The sequence below is a fragment of the Chrysemys picta genome, chromosome 19 (assembly GCF_011386835.1).
Source record: "Chrysemys picta bellii isolate R12L10 chromosome 19, ASM1138683v2, whole genome shotgun sequence".
NCBI classification, from domain to species: domain Eukaryota; kingdom Metazoa; phylum Chordata; order Testudines; family Emydidae; genus Chrysemys; species Chrysemys picta.
The window spans coordinates 2,830,661-2,854,435 of record NC_088809.1 but is presented as its reverse complement, the minus strand read 5'-3'; the positions used below and the strand labels follow the sequence as shown (position 1 = coordinate 2,854,435).

Genomic DNA, 23,775 nt, shown 5'->3' with positions numbered 1-23,775 from the left:
CAAACATGGCAGCCTCCCTGGTGCCTGGCCTGGCCTAACTGTATGAGCTTTCGTTGGCCCAGCTTCTGCTGGTGAGAAGGACCAGCTCTGGAGCCCCCCGGAGCCCTTCTGCAGCCCCCCGTGTCGCTGGAAAGCTTCTCTCGTAGCAGCAGAAGTTGGGCCAATAAAGTCTGTTGCCTGCCCCCCATGTCCAGCTGCCCAGCGCAGCTACAACACTGCAAACAAGGGCAGCTCCATCACTAGGCTCCAGTGCCCCCCCCCCTTAGATGACCACCCCCGGGGCTGGCAAAACTCAGTTGCCTGCCCGCGGTGGGGCGTTGGCTGAAGGTGGCCCCTCAGTGTCCTGCCAGCCCTGCGGGCGGCTCAGGCCGGTTCCCAGCGCGGTCCTTGCTGGAGATGTGGGCAGGGGCGAAGCTGGCCCCTCCCCCGCGGGAGCCGCCCTCGCAGAAAGGTGCCAAGCTGGGGCGGCAGGGCACGGCCGGGAGGGGATCTCAGACCCGAGCGCTCCAGGAAGGAGGCTCCCCCGCGGGACAGCGAGCGAGCGAGAGCGGGGCAGGGCAGGGGGATCCCGGCGCGGAGGCGGGGGATCTCTCCGGCTGGCCGGGCTACAGCGCTTTGCTCAGCCTGCCTGCGGCAGCGGCTCCCAAGTTGGCGGAGGACTCGCGCGCCCTGCCCGGGCTGCCCGCTGCCTTCCCCGCCCAGCCCGCCGGGCATGGCGCCCTAGCCTGGCGCAGGGGCGAGCCGCGAGCCATGGCCAACACCAGCGAGGCGCAGCTCGAGAAGGCGCTGGGGGGCCCGGCCCTGCCCGCGGACTGCCAGGAGACGGAGCAGCTGCTCTTCTCCAGCGAGGGCAAGGGGGTCCGAGGCTCCAAGTCCTTCTCGGGGACCTTGGCCAGCGACAAGTCCCTGGAGACGGAGCAGAACGGCCACAGCCTGCCCTACAAGACCGTGTCCGCCGGGCACCTGGAGACGGCCTCGCACTCGCCCTCCCGGATCAGCCTGGGGCGGGCATCCTCCACCGCCACCACCAGCGCCCAGGAACAGGGCCGGCCGCTGGATTATCTGGTGCTGGCCATCTTCTCCTGCTTCTGCCCCGTCTGGCCCATTAACATCGTGGCCTTGGTCTTTTCCATCATGGTAAGTGTTGAGCGCCCGCCCAAGGGGTCCTGGGGCGCCAGCCACCAGCCCTGCTCCCCCCCCTCCTCTCCGGGGTCCTGGGGCGCCAGTCACCAGCCCTGCTCCCCCCTCCTCTCCGGGGTCCTGGGGCGCCAGCCACCAGCTCTGCCCCCCTCCTCTCCGGGGTCCTGGGGCGCCAGCCACCAGCTCTGCTCCCCCCTCCTCTCCGGGGTCCTGGGGCGCCAGTCACCAGCTCTGCTCCCCCCTCCTCTCCGGGGTCCTGGGGCGCCAGTCACCAGCCCTGCTCCCCCCACTCCTCTCCGGGGTCCTGGGGCGCCAGTCACCAGCCCTGCTCCCCCCCTCCTCTCCGGGGTCCTGGGGCGCCAGTCACCAGCCCTGCCCCCCCCACACTTGAGGGGACGGACCCGGACGCTTTTAAACTCCGAGCCCCGCTTTTCCCTTCGAACCGAGCGCGCTGCGCCCAGCAGCCGGGCGGGGCATGGCCGCTGGGTAGATGCGCTGCCCCCTGACGCGCCCTGTCCGCGCGGACCGGGCACTTCCCCTGCGCGCCTCGGGGAGGGGAGCCCCGGAGCCAGCCCCGGCACTGCCCGGTCTCGGAGCGCTTTCCTCCAGTCCCCGGCACTCGGCAAAACAAGCAGGACCCCGCGCCCGGCCCCCACCCCGCCTTCGGATGCGCCACACGTGGCCAGCTGCGTCCCGCTGGGCAGTGCCGGAGCAGAGCCCGGCAGCGCTGGGGCTGGGGGACTGTTCAGCCCGGGGGTCTCTAAGGAACTTGGCTGGCGGGAGAGCCGGGGCCCGGCCCCAGAGCTCGCAGCTCGGAGCAGGACAAGCCGGTCTGGAGCCCGCGCAGAGCCGCGGGATGGGCGCTCTGGGTCTGGGAGGGGGCAGGCAGCAGAAGGGAACCAGCCTGTCTGAAGGGGGGCTCACAGCCCCTTCCCACCACCGCTCCCCCAGAGCGCGGCTGGGCTGGGGTGCCCGGGACAGGGTGAGCCCCCCGCCTGGGGCAGGCAGGGCTGGTGAAGCAGCAGCAGGCTGACCGGGGGTGCCCTGGCTGTGGCCCTCAGCCAGGGCTCCCCAGCTACAAACGCGAAAGGAACCCGGAATTCTTTGTATCCTGCCCCGCTCAGAACAGCGTTTGTTCCTCCGGAGCTGGGGGTGCGGGAAGGGGCCAGCTCCAGCACGGGGGGCATGGAAGGGACTCAGGGACACACAAACCTCCCCAGGGTTAAACCCTCCTGGAGCCCAGCGAGGAGGGTAAGAGAACCCAGACACACGCAAGCCCAGCTCCCACACCGGCTGTACCCTGGGGGCCAAGCAGTAATTTTGCTAGGAGGGATGGGGAGCAGCTGTGGGAGGGCAGAGAAGGGGACAGTGCTTGGAGGTAGGGCCCGAAGGAGCTCTGACTAAGAGCAAGCCAGGGCCAGGAAGGGAAACCCCTTTCAAACCAGATTTGATAGCTCACTCAGCATCTGAACATAGCCTGGGAGCATTCCATGCCCGACAGTGGGTAACCCCGCAATTGCTATGGGGAGGTGAGGAAGTGCCCTTCCCCAGGGGGCAGGAGCAGGGCTGTGCTTAGGGTTACAGCATTACCGGCCTTACACAGACAGCACCTAGAGGAGGGGGGCCTGAAATGCAGGGAGTCACCCAAAGAACATTTATAAACCATCCCTTCTCTATGAGGGACCGGGAGCTGTTTGGCAGGATTCTACCATCACCACTGGGGTCGTAGCACCTGGAGGCCACCTAAGCCAGCTGGCAAATACCCCAGCCAGGGCGGTTAAAATAAACCCCGAGTTCCAACTCCCGTGAAGTCCCTTTGCTCGGGGCCGGCGCTGTCAACACCAACACAACGAGAGCAAAGCAGCTCAGAACTGGCCCAGTTCCAAACGGACTGGGAGAAGAGAGGACCCACCCTTCAGCCTAGGTAGCTTCCCCAACCCGGATCACTCACGGAGAGGTAGGGAACCTGGCCTCTAGACTTCCCCCTTCCACGCTGGGGCTGGAGGAGATCAGGGCCCCTTTGTGCTCGGTGCAGAACAAACCAATGGTGAGATGTTCACGGGCCCAGAGAGCTTACAGCCTAAACAGAGCAGACTGGGACTCCTGGAAGTTGGGTTAACGAGGCGTGAATGTAGGCCACCACTGGGGCTTCTCCTTCAGGATCCAGTGGTCCTCTAAGAGCTGAAGCCTTGCTCTTGTTTTGTCCTCTACACTCCCAGGCTAGAACAGCAGATGTGCACTCCCTTCCCTCTGAGCATGGGACGACACAAGGTGCACGGCTGGGAGATGCCAGCGTGAGACACTACTCACACCCCATGGTGCATATGTCCAAAATACGATTGTGTGGGTGCTCCCCTGCGGGGGGGGAAAAAGAGGTGGCACTTTCCCCACACTCCATGGCCAGCTCCAGTTCCGCTCAGCAGTGGCACTAAGATGGGCTCTCTGGGAACCGCACAGACCCGCCCTACTGGGCCGGGTTCGGGAGTTCTTATTCCCACAGAGCAGCTCCCTCCTCCCTGGCTAGCCCATTGAAATCAACACGAGGTACTACTGACCCCGAGACAAACGCCCCTCTTTTCACGCATGCTTTGATCAGCCTCAGACTAGTGAGCAATGCAGGCATTTCAACAGGCGTCTTTAAAACACGCTGTGAAACGAGCGGGGCGCGTTCCCTCCTGCAGACTCAGGTAGACATCGCTGCCTCTGGGGCTGATGGGCCAGTTTTCTCCCCCACTGGAAGAGCCAGAAAAAGCAAGTTCTTTTCAAAGAATAATAATAATAAAACAGCTGATGCGATAAAGTACTGGCTTGATGAGCCCTTGAGCAGGGCCAGTTCCTTCGTCGCCCTAGGCGACACTGAAACGTGGCAGAGCATGACCCGTATCCATTCCAGCTGGGCCCAGGGGACAGTGCTGGTGAGACTGGTCATGCTTTCCACCCAGGAGAGGCAGTGAACTGGTACTGGAAGGGCAGGGTCAAGGATTCAGTTACCGTCAGGCCAAAACCCACAGGGCCTGCTGTTGTGCTCACCTCAGGGGACCCTGGGGCTATTTGTCCTAGATTGAGGACCTAGATTGAGGACCTAGATTTGGCTCAGGCAGGCTTGAGATCAGTTTGGTTCAATGGATTTGTGCTGTCTCCCTACCGACTCGCCACATCAGGCCAATGCTCTGGGCTTAGAGGTTGCATGTTTGGAGAAGAGCACTGTCATTCCTCCCCACAGCACTGGCTTTGGGGCTTACGGCGACGTTTCTCTAGTAAAAGCAGCACATCCCAAACCAAAGCCTTTCTGGAAAATATCGACTTACGGACGATGCCAGATCCCCCTCCACCCACCAGTTCCAACTAGCGCCGACACCAGTACGGGAGGTCAGAACAGGCTCCCTCACTGGGAAGACATGATGCCCCCAGCCTTTTACTGTCGTGTTCATGACCCTCTCAACCCCATCTGCGTCACAGGGCAGGGGTTGAGTGCCTTCATGGGTTTGGACAACACCAGCACCGTGGGGTCCTGGTTGTTTTTTAATATGTCTAATATTATGGTAACAACAATAATAATTCTCACACCTGGTCCTTCCTCCCAGCTGTTTGCTAGTTGCTGTATGGCTGCACCACGGCCAGGCGAGTTACCAGAGCGGAACTAGAGCACCCAGCAGTTTCTGTACAAGTGCTGAGAGACTAAGCAGGAGCCTTTTGTTCAAATAACTATAGCATAAAAGTGGCCCATTTTCTTCCTTCCTTTCTTTATTTTTGTTTAACTCATGGTTCCTGCTGCCCCAGTCCACTCTCCTCCCACGTGGCTCTCCCCGGGAGATCTGCAGCCGCGCAGCACAGAGCCTGGCCCACGGACCAGAGGCAGGTGGGGGCACAGTCTTTTATGAATGCCTACTTTGCTCTTCCACTGCCTCTTTCATCTGATGCTCTAGAAGGCTCTTTGCAGACATTAACTATTGAAGTGCCATGCTGCCCAGGGAGTTATCGTCTCCCCTGAATACTCAGCACTTGCAGAGCTTCTGAATCAGCAACTCATGAATCCTCCCCCACACGCCCCCTGAAGCAGGGAAGATGATATCCCCTGATCAGCGAGAAAGTGACCTCCAGTGACTTGGTGGCAGACCTGGGACTAGAACCCAGGAGCCCTTATGCCTGATCTCTTGCACTAAGCACGAGTCCAGATTGCCTCCACCAAGGTCAGTTTATCTGCGACTGGTTTAGGGATTTTACTGGTAAATAAAAACAAACCCTAAGCCTGAAAAGAGCCTATTTCCTCCTGATCCACAAACAGCCAAACTTACCCCCCAAAATAGAAAGTGGGACTTCTTCAGTCCCTTTCTATGGCTTCCCAGGCCAGTTCCTGGGCTCCGAGATTTTCAAGGAGCTGATGGCATCTGGAGCGCTTCATTGAGACTGAAGCAATTTCTGACTCTAACTATTCCCACGTACCGGGGCAGAATCAGCCAGTGTGAGAACAGAGCAGAACACAGCTAACGATTCTCCCATCCCTCCTTGCACACAGGTGGCTCAACACTCACACCTCAGGCTGCAGAGCCTTCCAATTAGCACCACCCCAATCAGTCAGGAGGAAGGAACCACGCTGCTTTACAGGGCCCGTGGGCCCCTTTTATAGTCTTAATTGTGCAATACAGGCAAATCTCCCCTTTGAAAAATCAGCTTAGGGAAGGCAGCAGCCCCAGAGCTCCAGCACACTGCTTACTGCGCAGAAATGCGCTGAGGGGAAGGTGCAGTCAGCGGTTCCCCAGAAGCCAATAAAGATTTCGAGAGGGACGTGGGGTCAGGCGCTAGAGACAAGCCCTCTGCAGAGACAGGCCTCCATTTGGAAGAGGAATCGGGCTCTTTGCAGGAGCCAGCTGGCGTCAGTTGCACAGTGGAGAGCCTGCTTAGCCAGGATGTGGGCTAAGATGGACTCAGCTTATTTGGCTCTGTAATGCAGTGGCACGGGGAAAGCGGGAGAGTGGAGTCTTGCTAGACATACATGGTAATGAGCCACATAACTCCCAGCTATCCTTCCGCCAGCTGAGCAAAGTAGCTCCCCCACTCTTCCTTCTGGGTGCCACAGCAGTTCTATGCTGCAGTGATGGGGCTATGAGCGGGTTTGATTTTCAAACACCCACTCCGTTGGAGTGGGGGAAGAACCGAAGAGCAAAGTTAGGAAGTTGCCCATCCCTAGACATAAGTGCAGTGGGGTGTATGTACCTTGTTAAGTGCAAGGGATGCGGGAACGTATCGTCGTCAAACACGCGTGTCTGCTGAGGAGCGCTGCCCCAGCCAGAGGGAGCACGGTGGATGGCGTTGCACTGGCCCCATGTGGTGAAGTGCCCAGATCTGGTTCAGTCCTGAGAGAGGAGAAGACTGCTCAGCATGGAGACCTCAAATTCAATATAGCCCTTGTACAAGCAGGCAGAGTTCCCAGTGGCTTCACTGGACATTTCCCCTGAATTGGCTTGCTGTGGCTAGCGAGGGGTGAACACCCAGACGTTTGCTTCATCAAGCACGTAAACCTTGGCTGAGCCCAAGTCCAGCTGGGCGAGAGACACTCCTGAGGGCATTCTGCGCCCAAAAATTCAAAATTCTGTGCACAATATTTTAAAATTCTGCAAGTTTTATTGGTCAATGAATCAATGCAGGGGCTCCAGCATGGCAGTGCGGAGCACAGGGCACTGGCTGCATGAAGGTGGGAGATCACCCTGCAGCCTCCCCACCCCCAGGACACAGAGTCAGCGGTGAGGCTACAGCCAACCCTGACACAGCACAAGGCCTGGGCCTGCCCCAGAAACACCCTGGGGCCCTACCCCTCTGCACCAGGTGTGGGGCAGGCAGGCTCAACCATGCAGGTCCAAGTGTGGGGGGGGCTCAGTGTGGGGGGGGATCCAGGTGTGGGGTGAGAGGATTCTGTGTGGGACAATCTGGGTGCAGGCAGCTCAGTGTGGGGTCTAAGTGGGGGGGGGGGAATCTGGATGCACAGAAGCTTGTTGGGGGGCGGTTCCAGGTGCAGGGGCAATGGAACTCTGCAGGGGCTTCCAGATGAAAGTGGTTGGGGTCAGCAGAGGGGTCTGGGTGTGGGGGTCTCAGCAGGGCGCCTGGTGAGGTGGGGGTCTGGATGCAGTTAATTGGGGGTCAGTGGCATGAGAGTCTGGATGTGAGGGCTCAGTGCGGGGGGGAGTGGGACTCATCAGGGTGGGGGTTTGAGTGCAGGGAGATCAGTGCAAGGTGGTCTGGGTGCAGGGGTGGGGGTCCTGAGGCAGGGGGTCTGCGTGCAGGGGGCTTCAGATGCAGGGGTTGAGGTTCAATGGGGTGGGGTTCGGGTATGGAGGGCTAGGGGGGTTCAAGGTGTACGGGGTTAGGCTTGGCAGGAGTGTCTGAGTATGGGAGATCTGGATGCACAGGGGTTGGGAGGATTGGGGAGCAGCTCCCCGTACAGTGACCCCCTCCCCCGGCAGCTGAGGAGCAATGGGGGAAGGAAGGAGGGGAGGATGCTGAGCTTCCTGCAGCTGGAGGAAATTTCTGGGGGTGGGTCTGACACAGCCCCAGCCACTCCTTGTAGGGGAAGAAGAAGTCCTGTCCTCTTCTGCCTCTAGCCCAGCCAAGACTAGCAGCTGATTCCAGCTCAGGGTAGGAGCCACTGGCTGGGGTGTCCCCAGCCCTGTGGTGATTTACCTCTCTGCTGGCTGCTCCAGGTGCCTGAAACGATGCACCTGCGCAGCTAGCAAGTGGTGCATGGCTGCTCTTGCAGCTTCCCTTTGCTTCCCTGTCAGAAAGTCATTTTTCTGCAGGGAAGCAAAGAAATCTGCGGGGGACATTAATTCTGTGCACATGCAGTGGCACAGAATTCCCCCAGGAGTAGCTAGAAATATGGCAGGAACCAGACTCTCCAGAGTCTTTAAGCACCGGGGACCAGTTCCCCTTGGGGGCATGCTCCAGCCTGCTTGCAGCCACAGCGGCAGCTGGCTGGCATGCTTACAGCCCGCTGACTTTTCTCCAGTTGTTGGGGGGCTTGCACTCTTCTATTTTCCCTGAAGTCAATGCTTTTTGCACACAAGGCCTCTTCCGAGCACTGAGCAGCAGACAGAGAAGAAAGCATTGGAATGCCTTTGGAGTTAGGCTCATAAATCACCTTTCAAATGCTGCACTCAGGTCCCAGCAGGTCCTGTGGTCAGCAGAAAAATCATCTGCCCATCTCCCCCTTCCTTTCCCAGTGTGATCTCATGGACTGAGTCACTTCTGGCCTGGCTGCATAGACACCTGAGTGCATCTTTTTCAGTCTCCCTGTTTGACAAAGCTGAGACTGGCTTTGGTCACTCTGACCTGGGCCTGTGTTAATAGGTTTCAGTTCCTTTCAGCCCTCCCATTTCGGAGAGCAGAGCTCACACACACAAATGGAGAAGGAGCTCTCTGGGACCAGCCTCGCTACCAATGCCAGTGCAGGGTATCCCCCCCCCTTCTGCTGGGAACGTGCATGAATGAGCACGGACCAAGAGACAGAGAGAGGAAAGGAGAGAATCTTTGCGACAGCTCAGCCATCCAAAACAAAAGAGCCTGTGTGCACCAGAGCCCAGGCTACAACTGGAAGCACTTAGTCTGCAAGACACACAGAGAGATGCCCCGGGGAACACTCAGGTCTCTCTCTTACCCCCTCTCCTGCTGCTCCTACACTGCAAACCAACCATAAGTTTCTCCAAACAAGGGGAAGGCATTTAGGGCCCAATCTTGGGAGAGGCAGCATTGGAAAGAGCAAGTGCTCTCAGTTCTCGTTGCCTCACTCAGCCCCTCGCAACAGGATGCAACCAAACAGCCCCCTGATGGTACGCAGTGCTCACTGGTAAAACCCCAGGGATGGCCAGGGGCTGGGCTGCTCTTTTCCACTGTAACGCACTACTCTATTTCTAGAGAGCTTCTCATGTGACAGGCCCCAGATCTTTTCACACACTACACATAACAACATAAGAATATAAGAACGGCCACACTGAGTCAGACCAAAGGTCCATCTAGCCCAGTGTCCTGTCTTCCAACAGTGGCCAATGCCAGGTGCCCCAGAGGGAATGAACAGAACAGGGAATCATCAAGTGATCCATCCTGTGTCACCCATTCCCAGCTTCTGGCAAACACACATGCAGGAAACCTCTTCCCCTTAGCACTAACGGGCCGCCCCCTCTGGGTAGAGGTGTGCACAGAGGCTGTTTAACAGTGCACAGCACTGCTCGGAGAAGTGACGAATGCCCTAGCCAGCCGGAGCTACAGAGGGTCTATGGTGAGGCTAAGTGCAAGCAATGCACAGCACTTCGTAACTGTAATAAGTATCATCGTTAGAGAACAACTTTTAAACTTCATTTCAAAGGGCTATGTTGATATTTCCTAAAGAATATGTTGCTGGTTTTATCTCCTAAAATGTTCCCACTAGCATGTTTCAAAAAAAGTCACACGCTAATTCTTTAGTCAACATGAAGTCAAGATTCATAGTGCATTCAGACATAGTCGGTCGTCATTTCTCAATAATTAGTTTTTAATACTAAACACCCAGCTACAGCTACTACCACACACTCCGATTAGTCCTCAAGAGAGTCTTACATTTTAACAAACTTTCCCTCTCTGCAAACATTGATTAATGGACACAAATTGCTCTTGTTTTTATGTGGAAAGTGAAATCCACGATTACTGACATTTACCAGTTACAATCAAACCCTTCTATCCCAATGAGTAATAGATGGACAGGGATAAATGCTCACAGAACATTCCATGTGAATGCTTGTGTATTTTTCATAACTGTTCAAGAGGAGCTTAGAGAAAAAGGGTCCAGAAGTTGTAGTGACGGGCTTCACTTTGTTTGTGTTTTGCTAGAGAATGTATAGACCAATGCAAGCGTGTTTCACTGGAGTCCAATAAACGCCTCCCCCCCTCCACATTACACGTTTGTTACAAAAATCTGTGCCTTTAAAAATCCCAAATGGTAAAAATCTGTCAATGAACAGTTAAGGGATTCAGCCAGTCCCGCTACTGCCATATAATCCATCGCTCACTGTCATCCCACCTGATTTAATTTTGCCACCTTCTGTTCAGTAATGCAAATAGGCTGTTGGGTGCTTACTGTTGATTTTTGATAGTCTCTATTCCGTGTGCATTACAGCTGCTGAAAGGAAGAAGATCCAGGCTGCGTTAGGTTATGTCAGAGTTCCATACGTTCTCCTCGAAGGTGCTGGGCTGGTGGGGCAGAATATTTGTATGACTGGAATTGGCAAGACTGATTTATTGGGGTTATGAAATGGGGTGCTTAGATGGTGATGTAGGTCCATGCAGACCTTGCAAGTTGTATTTTTAACTGTTTTCAATCTATTGTGTAGCAAGTCACATATGTTTGGTCACAGTGTTAGTTGTTTTTGTAGTGACTAAAGAAGTAACCATTAGTGGTGTTTAGTGACACAGTATATTGGCAATGGAACCCTTGGATAGGAAACGGGCTTGGATCATCTAATCATTTGTTAGTTTGATTTTTGCATAGATTTTTGCAAACATTAAGGGTGAATGATATGTTAGGTGGGATGAGCGAATGTGATGCCAGATTATATGGCAGTGGGGGACTTGCTGGACCTCTTAATGGTTCATTGCTGGCCATTTTCACATGAGGGTGTTCATCTGGTTTTTTTAAAGGAGCAGAAGTCAGAAGGAAAGTGTGATTTTTGGACAGTATTGAAACTCATGCTTTCAACCTTACCTCTTTTCAACTACGTTTGAGTGTAAAAATGTAAATCAGGCTGGTGCACAGGGTCCCCAGGAGGGGAGCCCTGCTCTGACGGATCTTCTGAGGTGCCCTAAACCAGGGCTCTCCTCCTGCAGACACTAGCATGTTCGTGGGAGGGGCGCATGTGCAGCCAGTTACAGTGGCATGAATATAATAATAACCCCCCTAGCTCTTATCAGCAGACCTCAAAGCGCTTCCCAGTTTGATGGGTTGATTGTCACACCCCTCGTGTGAGACAGGGCCCTGCTATTATCCCCCCGTTATAGATGGGGAACTGAGCAGACAGACTCGGCCTCGGGTACGCTTGAGGCAGCATGTACCATATGTGGAACTACACGCCGCAGTGAAAGGCGGGCTGCATCCAGGCTGTGGGGTGTAGGCGCTGGCAGAGGGGAGGCCATGGGGAATGGCTCCAGCAGCAGGACTCTACACTACTAAAAAGAGCTGCGTCGAGGGAGGGGGCCGTGCTTGGGCGTGCAGAGAGCCATCTCGGACTCGGGGTGTTGCTGTTCTACTTGCCTAAGCCGCGCCTTGCCACCCACACGGGGCGGGCAGGGTCTGTGCTCCACATGCCCCCAACGTGTAGACGTACCTGACAGGTGCCTGTGGCAGAGCAGAGGTCTCCAAAGTCCTAGGCTAGTGCCCTAAGCTCTGGACTGTGATTCCTCCACGTTCCACCAGCGGGTGCCGTGGATAATAGCTGGGGAGAGGAGGCAGCGTCAGTCCACATGGAAATGTTAAATGCTTATATTTTACAGCTAGAACACTCCGAATGTTTAACTTTTGTAATGTGGGTAAAAACCTGCGAGAACCTGGCCTCCCCGGCCGACCTCCCCTTACCTTCAGTAGGGCAGAATTTCACCTCTGTGCCCCTCCAGGCCTCTGCACCCCTTAGCACCTCCCAACAAGGGGGACATTTCTAAACACCAGGCTCTGAAATTCCTTATCTGATTTTTTCTCAAAACGTCCCAGAAACAAGAGGCATCAGGTGGGGTTTCACGGGATTGGTTTGCTCTGGGGAAAGTTGGGGTACGCAAACTGAAAAGGGGGCTTCTGCTGAGCAGCCAACATTTCCTTGGCCCTGGAGGGGCTCTCCTGCCTCGCCACTACATTCGTCATTCAGGCTGGGGCTCCGTGAGTAGCCTGGTCGTAGTGACATCTTTGCTGCCCCAAGCAGCTGACCCTCTGCTAAGTGTCAAGCCTCTGTTCCTTGCCTATCTCGCCCAGGCCCTGCAGCCGAGAAGCAGGAACACGGCCCTTGCGCTCTCTTCAAGCGGCAGTAACCTGTTTCCCTCATCAGGGGAGGTCCCAATTTTGGCCCTAGTGTTTTTACTTGGAAACCAGATTATTGCTGATTACAACAGGAAGATAACAAGGATATTGCTTAATCAGTCACTGATTCTGAAGGCTAACGATCCATCTAATTGTACTGTGGGTTACATGTGGTCTGGCCGGTCCTTTGCTTGGCACTCAGGCCTCGGAGCAGTTAGTACGGGTGGAGTTGTCTGGTCAGCAGTTTGGCAGAGCACAATGGTGGTGAAACAGCGCTAGCCAGAGTACTGCGGGAACTGCAGGGTGTCCGACTCTACCAAGCCATTGCTAGTCCCTGTCAGTTCATTGCTAGCCACTATGGAGCCTTTCCCCCCACTAGGTCCTGGGATCAATTCCAGGCAGGGCTGGCAGTGACCCAGCTGTGGAGTGGGCCCTGGAGTTTTAGCGGGGCAGGCAGCCCTCCCGTTCAGCCCCGCAGCGACGTCACTAGGCCTCAGCCTGGGCAGTCCGTGAGGGAGGCCTGCCCCGCCGCTGCCCAGGCTGCAGCTGTTCTGTGCGCGAGCAGAGCAGCTTCTGGGGCTGGCAGGGGCCATCACTCTCCGTACTCACGTTCGAAAGGAGCCCCCCGGGAAAGCCAGCCAGAGCCATGGCTTCCCCGCCGTCAGGGTGACCAGACTCCCGCGAGGCACCTCCACAGCAGCCATATAATGCCCACCCCCAGCTCTCTGCCCGTTCCAGTCAGTCTCTGTCGTTTCCGAGCTGCTGCTCCTCCCCAAAGACAGGGGCTGCTACAATCTGCTCTACCGTATACAAACTAGCAGCGCCCTCCACGCTCCCATTAAGTTGCTAAGGCAGCCCCGTAGGGGGACAAAGCTGTGGTGGGACAGGCGGCCCCCAGTCAATCTCTGGGCAGCCTTTATGAATGATCCCCTAGAGAGGCGTTTCCAGGCACCTCCCAGTCATTCTCCCCCACCCCCGCTGTACCCTGGGAACCAGTTGGTTTAGTTACAAGGCAGGGGCCACCCCCTAGCAGACTGCATTAAGAAATCAATAGAGCAGCAGAGGAAAGCAGCGCGAAGCCGGGCTGGCCATTCCCTCCCTCCTTGCTGCCAGCACAGGAGCAACCATCACTGCAGGAGGCATTCATTCAGCTGCCGAGCATGGCCCCGGGAAGCCAGCACAGAGATTTAGAGTACAGCAGAGAGGTGGAGTGCCGAAGTATACTCCAAAGCAGTGGGTTCCTTCCAACCTTTTTTCGTTTGCAGACACCTACAAAATTTCGAATGGAGGTGCGAGGTGCGGCCCCCTTTGGCCATCTTACAGATAATCTGTGGAGGCCTAGGTGTCCACGGAGCACAGGTTGAAAACCACTGCTCGAAAGCGAGATGAAACCCAGCAGTTACCGAGCGTTAAGTTAAAGCCCATTCACTGTTCATGTGCAGGCAGCAACAGTAACCATGTAATCTTGCGTCTGTGTGGCAGACTGTCCCCTCCAAGGGGTCCCACTCTTCCTTCAGGGTTTGCCATGCAGCCTCACTGCTTCTGAGACTGAGCCTCTGGGCTCCCGCGCCCCTGCTTTACCCCGGGAGCTCTGCCCAGTGAGTCCAACTGAAGGAGGCTCCTAGTCAGAGACGTGTACATTCTGCAGGGACCAATGTGCCGAGGAGCCTTGTCAGAACACAGCCAGGTTTCATACCCGGTCAGCTGTCGGACCTCCTTAGGTTAGCCCAGAGAAATAGAGGTTAAGACATAGTCCATCTGGCCAAGCCAGAGCAACCCGCAGCCACCCTGCTCTGGACGCCATTCCAGGCTCCCTCTCTGCCCCCTGCTCAGGCCGAGGTGAGAGCGGCTGGGCCTCTCCCCAAAGCCAACCATTATCCTCTTCCTGTCACCTCTCAGTCCTTACTTATCAAGTTGGCCTCTGCTCAGCTCCCCTGCCGAGGGGAGGGGAAACCTCCTCCCTCCAGCTTGGTGGGGGCGAGGTGTCAGTGTTCTGGCCACTGAGGTTTTCACTGCCTTCGTGGATTTTCCTTTGATAGTTGACCTCGGCCCATCCTTTAATGGCCCGCTTGGTCCACCCTGCTAGCTTGGGGACACCCCCGCCACATCTCCTGTGCTGCCCCAAGAGCACTCTTCACTCTTTCACACCCACTGGTTAGCAATGCAACATACAAGGGGAAACTGAGGCACACATAGGCATCAAAAATAGTACAAAAAATTCGCACTTTGGCCCAGGGTGCACAGCTGCAGTGCAGGCGGCAGAGACAGTGCAGGGCTATGGAGACTGCAGTCTGCTGCTGCTCTTCTCAGCAGCCAGGGGTGAGGTGGGGCTAAACCCAGGTGTGTGTGTTTTCAATTATGTAAATTTTTGGAGGGTGGTGACTGTGTTTCCCTTAGAGACGGCCCCTAAGTGCAATGGCCCCACTGTCCCAGCCCTGTCTAAGTGAATCACATTGGGGATTGAAGCTCCTAAGAACACAGGACCCGTCCCTTTGACAATTACACGCCTCCCTTGCTCTGGTCGAACGCCCATCCCGTGCAGAGCACACATGCCAGCCAGGACATTTCAGGGCAGCTGAGCTTTGGAAGCTCATGAAGACTGTTGACAAACTTGGATTGCAAGTCAGGACACTCGTCCCAGGTGATGCAACCGCAGTTGTCTAGACAGAGCAGCTCTCCTTTTGCATGGGTTAAGGCCGATGACTGACACAAAGCAGCCATGGAGCTGGACCCACAACCCCTGACAAGCGCCTGTTTGTGTCTTCCTTTCTGCCAGTCAAGGAACAGCGGACAGCAGGGGGACATGGACGGGGCTCGGAGACTCGGGCGCATGGCCAGGCTGCTCAGCATAGTCTCCATTGTCCTGGGAATCCTCATCATTGTGCTCTACTGTTCGCTCAATTTCACAGGTAACGCCTCTTCCCCTCTGGCCACCATGGCACCTCCTCGGCTAGTCCCTAGCAGCACCCCTGAAAAACACATTGCGTCCACGTGCAAGGGGCATGTACCTGTATGAAATACCACTGGGATTAGACTGGCTTGCAGTAGTGCTAAATACCAGTCTAGCCTGAATGTGGACAGTACAGGCTGAAATAGCTCAGATAGCCATCCCACAATGCACCGGTGGCCCTGTGAAATCCCCCAGAATCCACTGGGAGCTGTGCTGGGAACTGGAGGAATGCATTGTGACAAACAGCTTAGAACCTAGTTTCTCCACCTGGGGGCTGCCCCAGGTTTCAGTGGTTGTGAACACCTTCCCTTGTGCCTGCAAGAGAGGGGGATCCCACCATGTTAGGGGGCTGTAACATGAGGGAATGGTCTAGGAAAGACTGAGACCAATGGTGTAGAAGAATAGAAGCATGTACGTGAGGCAGGAGTGCAGCAATTCAGACATGAATCTGCAGTCTCGGGGCTCCAGCCCAAAGTGTTTGGAGACGCTTCCAAAGATAAACCAACCCATAAAGTCAGCATCATTTACACCACTGCTGTGCTAGCCCCCAGGTGCGCTGACCTCACAACACTCCAATTCCCCCCAGGACTGAGCTGGCCTCAGTGGAACCACCCAAGAGCGGGAGGGGACATAATTTAATTTGCAGAGGCTGCACTAAGACTGTTTATTTCACAGTTTTTCAGAAGACCAATTAGCATGAAAATACCTTGAAGAAGAGGAAGACGTCTTTCCTTCCCAGGATTTTAATTTTACCCTTGCAGCAACGTTACAATTTAGAAGGGCGGCCTTAGGAAACATCTCTTCTGGAGCGTCGTCCAAGGGAGTGCATGCATGTATTTCACAGCCTCTTGGAAAATGATTTCATACCAACCAAAACAACTGGAGAACACAGCAGCTCGACAAGGACTGGGAACGGGGTTCAAATCCCAAGCAGACGTGGAACAGAGGGAGATCTGCTACCGCACTCCTGATCGGTAACGAAGATGGTGGGTGGGAGGGAGAACATGACAAACAGGGGACAAGGGGAGAACTTCATGATGAGGTTTATTAAAGAACCCGAAATTTAATTTTTTTTTTTAAAAAGGAGAGAACGGGACATTTTGAGGAAACTTCTTCTCAATTTTGGGACAAATCCAGTTTTTTGTATCGACGAATTCTCCGTCTCTACGAAAAAGCTCCAACTGCTGTCGGGAGATGAAATCGATTCAGTGCGAGGAAAAAGGAGAGTGCCACTACAGGGGGACATCGCATGCACCTTTCTGCAGCTCCGGCCAAAACCACAGCGAAAGGTGGCGGATCGGGGGGAGGGGGGGGGATTTTGTATTTTTGATGAAAAAAAAAAAGCTGACGACCATTTGCATGCCTCTGGGAACGTCCTGCTCCGTGTCCGTTTGTACAAAGCTCTTCCATCATTCAAAAGCATCCCAGAGCTGGGAGAGCAGGGATTCTGCTGCATGAGGAATGCCAGCTTAGCAGGACAGTCCCCCTCATCCCAACCCGACGCTGGGGCTTTTAGGGTAGGAAAAATGTCTTCTCTTTGGAACAATCCATTTCTACCTCCCTGCAGCGAGGTAACGTTTGTGCAGGTGGGAATCTGAGGTAGCAGCGGTGCCCAGGAAGGGAGAGCAGATTCTATCCACTTGAGCATTTATACCATGTCCATCATGGCTGGAGCTGAAGGCCCAATCCAGAGCCCATCACAGTCTCTGCAAAGACACCTACTGGCCTGGAGGGGAAATTTCAAAGGCCCCAAGGGGAGTCTCTCATTGCACCCTCGCTCCCCTTTGACAATCCCCCCAAATGCCTGGTTTAGCCCCGCTTCAGCTGTAACCACCCATGCATCTGGGCTCAGCTCCACGAAAGGTCAGTTTTTAAGTGTGTTATATACAAGTAACAGACCTGTGTTCTGCAGGGTTCAAAATCTTTGCCCATGGCCTTCCCATCACCTTCCACAACACGTGTTTCACTGCTTGGTGTTTCCCAGCAGCTCAGGGCCTGCGATTTTCCTCACGGTCTCTTCCCTGGCCTCATGCCACACTTCATCGCCTCTTATTCTGCCCGGGCTGGGTTTGGTTGCTTGTAGTGTACTACGTTCTGCTGCTCGCCTTGTGTGACACTTCGTCGCATGAGGTTTTATCCAGGTTTTGTTGATGGCTTTGGGCCAACTGACCCCCGATCTCCTCTTAGTGCTGTTTGCAAACTCACCTATGGGGGTTATACAAGAGCTGCCGCTGGGCACACTTTGACCAATCCATCATGCACATCTCACCTAGCCACACCCCCGGCTGCTCTGCGAACGCTGGCATTCCCAAACCTTGGCAGAGTAACACTTTTCCTCCCTCACACCCCTAGTAGCAATTTTGAGTCTCTTGGGAAGCTCTGAATCAAACCCGCTGGCACTTAGCTGAGAGAATTCCCTTGCCACCCATTTCGGTGCTCCTCATTAATATGTTTTCTTTTGCTAGGCTGGCTCAGAACCTCGGTGACAATAACACAATTCCCTGGGTACACTAGGAACATGCTTCGCTGGCTAGAAGCAATTCTTAGGATGCAGAACCATTTGACTTCTTGCTACACTACCCTGCTTTCCCCTGCTATGTTTCCCCCCCATGTCCAGGCTTCAGCTACTGCCTCCAGTGCTCTATTAGAAACTACCAGCGTCTAGAACACAGCCCAACTCTTCTGCAACATCCCTCTTGTTATTTGACTTTGAGCGTTCGGCGCTTAGGGAGAGCTCTGCGAGTTTAAGCAAGGAGGGAGCTGAGGGACAGTAGCTTAACTGCACTCAAGTGTGTTTTGATTTCCCTTTTCACATTTCATGCAGAATAGCTTCTCGCTGAGCACTGCCTGGTGCACGAGGTGTAAACTCACACTGGCTGAGATATCCAGCTGCCTCAGGCAGCCAAATACTTCGTCCAGCAACTCAGCAGAAACCCTTGGGGGACGGACAGACTGTTAACAGGACTGCACATGGTACTCATTTCCCACGCAGATCCCCATAATCAGCACGTACAGTTCACAGAACGTGCCTTTCAGGTTCATTATCTCCTTTCTGACATGCATAATGACACTGCTGCCTCGTCATGCATCTTCCTGTCCTTTGCTCCCTGGCCCAACCCACTTGCAACTGACAAATTGCTTTTTGGGAGTGCTTAGAAATCACAACAACAAGCCTTCTGGAATGGGAAGAAGTGACACTGAAGGAAAACTGCAGTAATGAGTTACAATCCCTTGCAACCAAATATTTATTAAATAAGAATTTAAATGCTACTTTGTAAGTATATAGCACCTCTCCTCGAGGAGCATGACGCGCTTTACCAAAATTAACTAACTAACCCTCGACCCCCATGTGAGGTAGGTACCGTATATTGTACAGATGGCAAAATTAGGGTATAGGAAAGTTAAATGACTTGGCCACGGAGACAGACTGTAGCAGAGCTAAGAAGAGAAACTAGTTATCCTGTCTCCCAGTCCCCGGAAGACCACCCTCCCTCTCAATGTAAGTACATACAGCAATGTATATTTTCTTGGTATGGATTTTACATACACTGCACTTTCAAAAGGGAAGGTAGAAATACCTGTCATTACTTCCTTAACCATGAATGGTCCCCCATGGGCAGCTGTCATTTTAATGATCCTCTACAGAAGACATTCCAGTCTGACAAAGCGGACTGGGACAGAGAAAGCAGAATTCATTTGAATGCATGAGAAGGCAAGAGCTGCCTTAGAAAGAAAATTGCAGTGATAATTTGTTGCATGCATCCAAATGGGATTTGCTTTCTATCTTACCCTACATCATCAGACTGTCAGGACGACAGCTTCCTGTCTCACTGTTAAATATAATAAAAAAGAAAAATGAAGACACTTACATTCCTTCAGTGATTTACTCTTCTTTCTAACTAGACACAGTGATTAGATTCTTTTACACTGCTCTACACTTTAAAAGCCATCTCCTTCATTCGCGTCTTGTGCTTAGATCCAGTCAAAAGTCTCCAGAGAGCTTTGCTCTATTCAATCACAATCATACCATGTAACCACAATCCATGAAAGCACGGCAGTCAGGGAAGAGGACCAATACACTAATGCACCAAGCTGCGGTTAAGTGGCTTCCTTTCCTCAATATTTCCATTCACATATACTTTGTTGTACCACCTTAAATGCCTCCTCTCCCTCCTTGGGATTTACAGATTTCAAATACCGTTACTCAGTTATGCCCCATCCTTAGTCACCACTTAGCTAGACTTTGTGTGTGTATATCAATATATTTTCTCAGAAATTGCCTCTTAATCATTCCTGAATTCTTTCCAGTTTCAGGATTTATCTGTTGCTGCTGAGTAATGATGGTTGAACCTAAAACTGTTCCGAGTTTCCATTTGGATAAGGGCTGGAAGCGTCAGGAGAGTGGTTCTCTGGGGAAACGTCCTGTCCTTCCTGCTAACAGTGTGGCCAGGAGAATACCCCGTGCATGATGCAGAGGTTTGATTGGGGTTCAGTGTAAGTTTGAACTTAACAAGAAGCACTTGGCTCACCCCGTACCAGAGTCCCTGGAGCTGCATGCACTAGCACAGAAGCAGGCTCCCTAGTGAGGGATTCTCTCCTCCCTGCTCTGCACCATGATGCTTCTGCATTTGCAGCCCAGAATTGTATGGACTTTTCTGCCACTCTCATGGCAAGCTATCCATCCATTTCGCTGTTTGCTGTCACTCATGGGTCATTTAGCATTTCCGTTTCCCTCCTTCCATCCTCCCATTGGATCTCTGTCTTGGAGCAGTTCCCCCTTCCCCTGACATATTAGCTTGCATTTGTTCAGGAAGAATCTCCTTTTCAACCCCTATTTCTCACTCTTTTCCTGCCCTGTCATGTCACAATAGTGCGTGATGGCGTCATGCCCAAGTCATGACACCGAATGCCGTAGCGAAGACACTGCTAAGTATACTTCCTCTTTCCCTTAATATCCGCATCACCAAGTGTGGCCGCAGGGAATTACAAGGACCTACATATTTTGAGGATTTAACAAAACAACAATGGGGAAAAAAACAAAATATTTTCACGTGTGCTGAGATATATTGCTGCTGATTTAGGAATTATCTAGTTCGATACAGCGTTCTCGTACAATCCACCTTGTTTTCTGCAGCCAACCCCCACTGACTCACTAGTTCCACTGAGTTCACATAACAGAGGAAGATGATCACAAACCAGGTAGATTTGCCCCCTACACACCCACCCTTGTGACTCTGTTCTTCGTTAACTTGCTGCTGCTGCAGCCTAAGTGCACACAGCTGGCAAAGTCACAGGTATACGGGCTATGAAATCCTCAGGGTTTGGTCCATTTTGCCCCGCAGTACAGTCTAATTTCGCACTCAAAATTCAAACCCAGTCTACACTGAGAGAAGCTCCCTGCTCCAGACGTCGTTGCTTGAATCCAGGGGAAACCCAGGGGGTAGAGGCAGAAGAGACGAATGGTTTCACCTGCTGTTGGGATGCTGGTCCTAGGGATGCTAAGAGGAAGGTACTAGTTCGCTGTGAGGTCCAGGGCCATTGAGCAGAGAGGCTCTTTTGGTTTATGTCAGTGTGCTGTCAGGCCCCCTCATGCACAAGGCAGCTTAGTTCCAGTTACTTGTTCACTGTCAGTTTCATGGACAGATGTTGCAGGAGAGGCTAGATGGATTGTGGCACAAACAGAGGGAAAAAGAGACAAAATACCCTATGTGAAATTTGGTCCTGTGAAAATGGAAGAGCCCCAGTGACTGGCTTAGCGAGTCCAGCCCTAGTCCTGGAGTGTCAGACGCCTGGCGAGGAGAGTGCTGGATTCCACATTGGCCGGGATCTGAATTCAGGACTTTATACTCCCAGATCCACAGCAGGCTCCTCACTGAGGGCACTGGGAAGTTTGCATAAAGAACACAGCCTTCATGTGATGAATTATTCACATTCCCCTTAGTGTCTCATTCACTGTCACTCGGGGGGAGGGGAATCTGCCCCCCTTTAGGCCACTACTCTTTCTGCTCTGTGCTTTAATTTCTTCCCATCTATCCTCTCTCTGCTTCATTCCCCTCTCCCTGCCTGTGCAAGTCTGCTCCGGTCTTCTCTCTGCAGTTCCATGCCTGCAGCAATTCCCAAGTCCCATGACCTTCACTCCCACTTTCCTGTTCCAGCCGCTATACTGCCCAGCAACGGAACGCATCATGTTGACAATGAAGTGTCATTGCTGAACTTTACAGTTGATGCTCCAATGAGATTAACAGGGCACAGAGGAGTTCACGCCTCAGAGTCCTTGGTTTCAGGCTGTCTGCAGACTCAGGCAGATATCAGGTATCCTTCCAAATGTGAACCGAGTTTCTCTGTGCAGCCAGAAGGGCTAGAAATTTGCTTGTTTCCGAAAATTAAATCTTAGATTCTGCATAATCTGAGTATGTGAGGCCGTCTGCATAAATACACAGGTGGGCTCAATTTGGGCCACATATTTGGCATCTTTGCCTTAGTCTATGTAAGTTGGTCCTTACAGCATTATGGAACCAGTCACGGCTCAATAGTTATAGCTGAAATCCACAACCCTGCTTTAAGCCCATTTTTGACAAATATACTTGTTTGTTAAAAACACAACCAAGTTTAGCCTGAAAATTCACATGCTTGGCTTCAAGCCAAGGCAGAAAAACCTTTTCAAAAAGTTGTAGCAAGCTTTTATTTATTTATTTATTTTTAATTAGCCGGTAATGAAAATCAAGTATCTATATACATAATCATGACAAGGACCTTGAGAAACGGAAAACACGGTTCACCACGCCAATCTGATATCATTTCTGAGCAGGGACCCTCTGTTTCAGGCCTTTTTACATGAAGTCAAAAAACGGAGATCCTTTACAATGAAGCCCAGGGTGTCTTCCCCATTGTCACACTCCCGGGTTCATCCTGTTCTGAAGCCAAACTGTCTGGATCATGCTCTGTACGGGTTTACAGACTGATCCTTAAATAGCCTTGATGGATCGGAATTCCAGCTTGGAGCTCCTTTTTGGTGAGGTTTCCTTTTCTGTCGGATGCCGTGATGTATCTTATATAGTTTCCTTTGTATTTCTTGGCATGAGAACAAACAATAAAATGTAACATGCATGGTCAAACGCGAGCGTGCTTGTTCTGTCTAAATGAGAAAAGAGGAAGTGGGTACCAACTTGAAAAGAAAGCTGCTAACCTGGACTTTAGTCCTTGTATCTGGTGATAAAGACATCGCAGGGAGAAGGGAGGAAAACGGAGAGGTAGAGCAGATGGAGAATAGAAAGTCAGAAGGGTCCATCCAGGCTAGTATTCTGCCTGTAGAAGTAGACAACACCCAATGTTTCTGTGGAAGGCCTGACAGATCTAGCCAGTTGTGTAATGCTGTACATCTGTTTGAGTGCTGAGGGTGCATGGGCAGAGAGAATCTTTCCTGACTGCAGCTCGGAAAGCCACACTAGCGAGTGGTTAAACAGGGAATGGGGAATCAGGAAGCCGAGGGTCTAATTCCTAACTCTGCTATGTGGACATGCGGCTGTGTGACCTTGGGCAAGTCTCTCCCAGTCTGACCTTGGGCAAGTCTCTCCCAGTCTGACCTTGGGCAAGTCTCTCCCAGTCTGACCTTCAGCTTGTCCTGTAAAATCGGAAGAACGTGCTCACTTCCCAAGTGCATAAGGAGGATACAGTATTCATTGCCCTATGCCCCATAGTAGAATGTTAACAGGAGAGAAAGACATGGGAAGGCAGCATGCAAGGAGGGTCAGGGGGCGGGTTAAGTAGCTTTTACTCAGTAACACAAATCTCTCCCCTTGGGAGTGGGTATCAAGAAACTTGCCCTGGAGATACATTTGGAAGGCAGGGAGGGAACGGAGACATCACATAGACTAACCCAGAGCGAGTGGCTTTCCTCAGCACAGAGAGAGGAGGAGGAGAAAGCAGCTTTGGGAGGCAGGCGCTGGTCCTAAACCCCTGCAATTGCATTAGCCCAGCATGCAGCGGGTTTCATGTCACATCTCTGGGCTCGGAGTGCGAGCAGAGACTGCACTGGGCTAAATATCTGGGAGATCAGCTTAATAAAAGCAACACCGAAACCATGCAGCAGAGGTAACTGGAAAGGAGCTGCTGGGCCACCTCGCCCACACCTCCCTAGAAGGGACACCATCTGTTCCTGAACGTGCTGGGAGAAGAGACTGAACAGAAGCAGGTGGGTGGTGGACTCCTGTAATAGATAGTACTACTTCACATTTACACAACATTTCCCAGGGGGTGGTAAGAACCTGATTCCCACTTTAGAGATGGGGAAACTGACCTGCTGTGGCTGTGCAGGAGAAGAATTCATTGTTCCTGATTCCTAGCCCTATCCCCAGGATCATCCTCCTTCCCAGTAACCGGGGTCCTTTTCCTTTTTAACCTCTTCTGCATAGCGAAAGCGTTGCTACTTCATTGCTACTTTCCCCTGTGCCCGGCCTGACCTCACACCAGGGACACAGCTGCCAATTTCTCACTCTCCTGTTCTCCATCACATTTAGACAGGAACAGATTAACATGACTTGAATATTCAATGCCAAGATGACAGCTTAAAGAATCATACACCCAGGAGGCAGAACATCCTTTGCATTACTTGGCTGAAGGAAGAGCAAAGAAGCCCAAAGCAACACCGAGGTCAGGTTTGACA

At 53.2% G+C, this 23,775-nt stretch overlaps 1 protein-coding gene across 1 annotated transcript; it reads left to right on the top strand.

The window, feature by feature from the left end:
- The first annotated feature begins 275 nt into the window (after nucleotides 1–275).
- On the top strand, nucleotides 276–22,228 carry TRARG1 (trafficking regulator of GLUT4 (SLC2A4) 1). Its single transcript, XM_005298221.5, has 3 exons — nucleotides 276–1,137; nucleotides 14,940–15,072; nucleotides 15,789–22,228. Exons 1-3 carry the CDS (start codon nucleotides 397–399, stop codon nucleotides 15,806–15,808), a joined length of 894 nt encoding a protein of 297 aa, XP_005298278.1. The 5' UTR covers nucleotides 276–396; the 3' UTR covers nucleotides 15,809–22,228.
- Nucleotides 22,229–23,775: the final 1,547 nt, after the last annotated feature.